The sequence below is a fragment of the Phoca vitulina genome, unplaced genomic scaffold, assembly GCF_004348235.1.
Source record: "Phoca vitulina isolate PV1807 unplaced genomic scaffold, GSC_HSeal_1.0 scaffold2, whole genome shotgun sequence".
Taxonomy (NCBI): Eukaryota; Metazoa; Chordata; class Mammalia; order Carnivora; family Phocidae; genus Phoca; species Phoca vitulina.
In genome coordinates this window covers 77,415,304-77,421,343 of record NW_022589705.1, presented here as the reverse complement: position 1 = coordinate 77,421,343, position 6,040 = coordinate 77,415,304, and the positions used below count along the sequence as shown (strand labels likewise).

The following is a 6,040-nucleotide window of genomic DNA, read 5'->3' as shown; positions in this document are numbered from 1 at the left end:
CACCACCACCACCACCACCATCATCACCATCACCACCACCACCACCATCATCATCATCATCACCGCCACCAACACCATCATCATCGGCTCTCTTTGACCAGGTACAGAGTAAGAAAAATAGTGAAGAACAAGTGTCATGCATCCTTCTCCCCAGTTCCCAGTCCCTCTCCCCAGTGCAGCAAGGGCCACCAACTTCCTACATATCCATCTGGAGGGAGTCTGGCATTCAGGGAGTGTTTAGTGAGTGAACAAAGAAGGGTGAGGGCAAGGCGAGGCACAAGCAGCAGCACCCCCCGCCCCCCCGGAAAGGAGAAGCCCAGCGTGACAGTACCTCTTTGCCGGCCGCACCATCTGTACCGGGTTCACCCTGTGGAGTAGAGAGTGGGAGATGTGTGATAGGCACTAATCCAGCATGGCGTCCCCTGCCTCCCCTTGCCCACCACAGGTGCCCAGCCCTGGGCCACCAAGGGACCACGATTCTCTAGCCCTCACCCTCAGACCCTCGGGGCACAGACCATGGAAACTTAGATCCCCACCCCCCATCCCCAATTCTAGCCTGTCCTGGAGCCCCACACCAATAGCCCTGGCCGCCCCCTGACCGAGCTGGGCAAGGGAAGAGCGGACTGCACACTCCCGGCTCCTGGCTCGAGGCCCCCGCATCTTGCAGGAGCCCTAGCTCTGAGTTTATGTTACATGTTTGCCGAGCCTGCTCCCTCCCCAGGACAGGATGGGCTGCATCGTGGGCCCAGCCTGCTTCTGGTGAGATGGTGGGGAAGACTCTGATTGCCAGGCAACTGGAGGATGTATCCAGGGATCCTGGAGGCTCCAGGGAAGGCCAGAAGGTTGGAGGGACCCACCTGCCCCAGGGCTGTGGCAAGAATCAGAGTGTGTAGGTGAGACTCAGCCCTCTTGGCGGCTGGGCCAACCATCACCGCTGCACAGGCTGGAGTCATCCATCCCATTGAGGCCACCAGCCCCAGGGTCATGGCTACTGTTCCCAGAAGAGAACACCCTGACCTGGGGGGCTAGGAAACCTGGGTTCCTGCCTCAGTTTCCCCAGGAGACTTCATCCCTAATACTGGCAATCCAACCACCTGATGTGGGTCACTTGTCTGGAACCTTTGAAAGCGGGAGGATTGCAGAGTGGCTAAGGATGCAAGTTTTGGAATCAGGCAGGCTCTTCTGCTCACTAGCTGTTGCGATTCTGGGCAACCTACTTAACCTGGCTGAGCCTTGGTTTCCTCATCTGTAAAATGGGGGACAATCAGACCTAGTAAATAGGATTGCAGTACCGATTAAATGACAAAATGTCAAGCACTTAGGTCACCATTCAGCACACTGTCCGTGGCCAATGCATCACGGCTCTCAGAGCATTAAGCGCCAGCTGAGACCAGGAGTGGTTTCTGAGTTGCCGAGGGGGCTGCGGTAATGGCGCTGGTTCCTGAGGTTCCCAGACTCTCTGTGGTTACCAGCCAGCTGCCCCGGGGAGGGGGCAGGGGTAGAACAGGTGCCAGGTCTCCCCTGCCTGACACCAGGTCGAGGGGTCGGCGCAAGTGGTGCATGGCCAGGGGCGGAGGCCCGGTGCACGCCTGGCAAGCGCTGGCTGGCAGGGCTTGTCCTTTCTTCCAGATATGACGTGATCCTCAGGCACAAGCCCCACGCTGCTAGCTTCCCTGCTCACAGCCTCTCCTTCCCTGAAGACCCCAGACGCGCAGACTGGCCCTCTTCCTCGGGGCTGTGCAGTGAGATGTGGGGTCTTACCGGGGGGCCAGGGTGTCCGGGGGGGCCAGGCTGGCCTGGAAGGCCTAGAAGGCCCCTTTCTCCAGTGGCTCCCCGATCTCCTTTTAGGCCCTGGAGAGAAAGGAGGTGGATGGTGAGAGGGGACAGGAGAGGCAGCAGTGAAGCCCACACAGAAGAGGCAGGTGTTGCTGTGTGCCAGGGACCCCTGCGGGGTGGGGCGGCGCTGTCTGAATCTGAAGCAGGGCCCCTCCAAAGGCCTTCACTGCATGCCACTTGGGGAGACCCAGGAGGTAGGAGAGGCTGAAGCCAGGGAAGGAGGGGGATGGACACAGACTCTTCCCAGCCAGGCTCCCGGGAGGGAGGGATGCGGGGAGCAGGCCACTCACCATTGCAGAGATCCCAGCGGGGCCCGGCTGGCCTGGAGGCCCTGGTGGGCCCTAAAGAAAAATGAAGTCAGTGGGATGGAAAGAGTCTCAGGTAATAAGGTAATAATGGAACTTCAGCAGCTCCATTCTCTTCCCTAAACCCTCCTTCCCTTCTGCTCTTGCCCTTGAGCTTCTACCAAGAGATTTGTGCCAGAGCTGACACCTGGGGGGTCCCTGAGCTCACAGGACCACGGCCAGAGCTGAGGGCAGAGGGCAAAGGCCTGAAGGTTAACTATGTTGGGCCTGGGGTCTTCTGAGGCCCCCCACTTCCTCCTGTTCTGTGGGAGAAGCAAAGAGCAGAAGCTGGGAGCTGCATAGCAGGGGCTCAATCCCAACCCCAGAGACCAAACGGATAAGGCCGGCCCTCGGACCCTGGGCCTCCCTGGTCTCCTGCTCTGCTGCCCCTGGAGGGCAATGGGACTCAACTCGTGGGGGTGCTCCCACCCTGCTGGGCTGAGGCGGTGCCTGAATGCCCTCCCCATCTCTGAGTCACAGCTCAAATGCCAGCTCCCTGGTTAGAGCTACACCTTCTCTGAAGCCCAGGGCACACAGGCCTCTCTCACGGCACCTGCCTCCATGCTCCCAGATGGAAAGTTCTGGAGGCATGGACTCTGTTCTACCCCTCTCTAGACCTCTGGGGCAGGAATGCCCAGCACTGGGACTGACACAGAGCAGGGGCTGAGGCTGGGCAGACAGAAGTGAGGGGGGGGACCTTGCGTCCCCTTTCCCCAGCCCCCAGTGAGTCCATGATGGGCTCACAATTCAGAGTGTGCATTTCCTTTCATGTGTAATGTGAGCAGGGACTAGGCTAAACCTAGGGTCCTCGAGCCAGGGCCTCTGGATCCCTCGAGATCCATACACACAGTGATAAGGACGCGAGAGCTCCTCTTTCTGCTCATGAACTATTTTTGACATTTCCAGAAGCCTCTTGGAAACGGTACATCTGCCACAAGAGTCCTGCACTCAAACGCCAGAGTGTTTCCTTTGCTCAGGACCCCCATCCGCTCAGGGCATCACACTGATCAAAGGCGCCCGTCGGCAGCCATCTATGTTACCGAGGAGCAAATTCAGATGGGAAACTCATTACTGCTTAATAACTGTCCTCTCCAAGTTGTCTTACCTCTGTAAGTGCGCCACCCACACACGCGGCCTCCCCGGCGAGGAGGAGTCATCCCCCTCCACCCCCCCTGCCACCGCTCAGGCTCCCCGCCCCTCCCCCATGCAGGTCTGCAGCAAGTCCTCCAAACACAGCCCTTCTGCCTGCCACCACCACTCCACCGCAACCACCCCATCCCTCAGGGACACCCCCGCTTCCACCTGCGCCCCTCCCCTCCTGCCCACACCCCCGAGGTCCCAGGTCTGCAGCAGATCCTCTCCAAGCACAGCTTTCCTGCTCTCACTCATGCCCTTGTCAAACTCCACTCCAGCCATGCTGACCTTGGGGCTCCCCCTACACCCCAGGCCCCTCCCTGCCTCAGGCTCTCAGCGTTTAGTGGCCCTCCACCCCCACCCTGCTTTCCTGCCTGGACATTCTTCCCCCAGACTGCTAGACAGATGGCTCCTTTTGTCCTTCAGGCCTTGGCTCAAATGCCACTTGGGCAGTAAAGGTGCATCTAAAGGCGCCTCCCAGGCCCTGTCTGTGACATCAGATCCCTGCCCGACGCTTCCGCATTAATCTGTGGGTTTGTTATGCCTGTGTGCAAGCTCTGGGATCAGGGGACCTTGTCTATCTCACTCATAGCCCCCCGCTTGGAGTGGTGCCTGGCATGGAGCAGGTGCTCGATTATTGTTTGTTGAATAACTGAATGATCCTTGTTTGATGAGTAAACTCAAATGTGCCCGGAAAATAAGAAAACGGCAAAGAGCCTGGGGGCCACTGGATGACGTGGGCCCAGAGCCCCTCACTGCGCTATGGGGCTACGCCTGGGGTCAGCTCTTTCAGGCCATCGCCCTCGCCCACCCTAGCCCCAGCAGAGCCCTCACTCTCATAAAGGCGGGGGCAAGAACGGTTTAACTCACGATATGGCCAGGGGGGCCGGGTCTTCCCTGAAGTCCCATGGCACCAGGCTCACCCTGTAGGAGCCAGAAAAAAAAAAAAAAAAAAAGGCAACACAGAAGCAGACTTACTTGCACGGGGTCGTTAGGTGGGAGAAGGCTGAGCAGAGCACGCAGGACGGCAATAGTCAGAGATGCTGGGCTGAGTCCTGGCCTCCAGGCCCATGCTGTCCAGGGCCCAAGGACCAGCCCTGCCCATGAGTATTGTTGGAGAGAGAAATCAGAGCCCCCAGCCCGAGAAGCCAGGCCCGGCTTTTTAGGTGAGGGACCCAACAGGCTGCAGGAAGGAGGAGGTGTGCAGTTTGGGGGCAAAATGTGCCCAGGAGAGAAGGCAGCCAGGCGGCCAGGGAGAGGGAGGGAGCGGCTGTGTCTCGGACTCAGCAGAGCCCAGAGGCTGTCTGAAGGGAGCCTCTGCCTTTACCTCTGATCCGGGCCGGCCACTGCTGCCCGGGGGACCTGGTTTTCCACAGTCGCCCTGGAAGAGAGCAGGCCAACTGGAGCTCGACAGGCCTTGACTTGGCTCCTCCAGCCCCAAGTTGACCCCATATCCAAAGAGCCCTGCCCCCTGCCCGGCTCTGGCCAGCAGCCCTCTGATGCCCTCAGACAGGTAGACGGCGAAGCCTGACCCACTCTGCTGGCACCAGTGGTCTCAGGAGGCTCAGATGCTGGCATGGCATCTCCGCCAAGGTTCTGGTGGCGCGGGCACTCCAGCTGGGCTGCCCTGTCTGCCTGGGGTCAGGCCTTGAGGAGAGCCGAGAAGACCTGCTTGGCAGAAGTCACCAGGCCCTTCCTTACCTTTGGTCCTGGAAGGCCAGGGTGTCCCGTTTTCCCCTTGAAGCCCTGGAAGAAAAAGCGGGAAGCTGCCAGGGCCCTTGCCCCAAGCAGAGGCCACTTCCCTTGCCTCCGTCCTCAGGCTAAAGAAATCAGACCCATCCAGAATCATACCATGGTCCTCGGAGGATCTGGAGTTGAGCTGCCCCACCCACCAAGGCAGACCCCACACCTGCTCAGCTTTGGGACCTCCCCACTCTCCGCTCCTTCCTGCAGCTCAACTTACCGGGGGTCCCATGAGTCCAGGGGGGCCAGCGGGACCAGGGTCCCCCTAGGGAAGAGACCAGGGGCATATGAGACAGGATGCCCACTCATTCACCACTGTCTTCCCTCTCTCCTGCCCCTCCCCGGCTATCCCAGGATGGAGGGAATGTCACGGGAGGCAGAGGGAAGAATCTAAGCTGGGCTCGGCCTCTGACTGGCTGTGGACCCTGAGTGAATCCCTCTCTGAACCTCAATTTCCCTCTTTTGGGTACAGAAGGGGGTTGGCCTTGATGCTCTGCCCTTTGCCATGCCCCATCCCTTTCAGATTCCCCAGCAAAACCAGATCCATGGAGCCAGGGCTGCTCGAGTCCTTCCGTGCCTACAGCCTGTTCTCCCTGACACCCAGCCTAGTATCTTTAGTTGCCTGGATATAAATCCACTCCCTTGGCTGCCTGCCTTTGGTGAGACCCAGCTCATGCAACCTGGTTAAGGCTACCAGGAGAACTGAGGAACCAAGGGGCCCTGGAGCCATCAGAGAAGTGGTGAGAAGCAGGTGGAGGGAAGACAGAGGTGTCGGGGGATTCGGTTTCCTTCACTGGGGTTCCGTTGACTTTCGCTCCTGGAGGAAGAAGGAAGGAGGTGCCTATCATCTCACCCTCAAGCCAGGCTTGCCGTCCTTCCCATCCAGACCATCCAGACCAGCAGGGCCCTAGAAACAGGAAAAAGGCATATATGCATGCTTGTGCTGGAGCCCTAGGAGGTGAGAGACCTGACCCAGCCCCTCC

General features: G+C 59.4%; 1 protein-coding gene across 7 annotated transcripts in view; it reads right to left on the bottom strand.

The window, feature by feature from the left end:
* Positions 1-6,040, bottom strand: part of COL16A1 (collagen type XVI alpha 1 chain) — a 53,179-nt gene that overhangs the window by 4,325 nt on the left and 42,814 nt on the right. For 5 of the 7 annotated variants that reach the window (XM_032389289.1, XM_032389265.1, XM_032389255.1 and 2 more), the window contains 8 exons: positions 5,911-5,964; positions 5,278-5,322; positions 5,016-5,060; positions 4,642-4,695; positions 4,185-4,238; positions 2,127-2,177; positions 1,762-1,851; positions 332-367 (listed from right to left, as the gene is read on the bottom strand). In XM_032389289.1, the coding sequence (XP_032245180.1) occupies positions 332-367; positions 1,762-1,851; positions 2,127-2,177; positions 4,185-4,238; positions 4,642-4,695; positions 5,016-5,060; positions 5,278-5,322; positions 5,911-5,964 (429 nt within the window). Of the gene's footprint in view, positions 1-331; positions 368-1,761; positions 1,852-2,125; positions 2,178-4,184; positions 4,239-4,292; positions 4,412-4,641; positions 4,696-5,015; positions 5,061-5,277; positions 5,323-5,910; positions 5,965-6,040 lie in introns of those variants that run through there. The other 2 variants (XR_004297613.1, XM_032389305.1) reach the window with 2 other exon arrangements.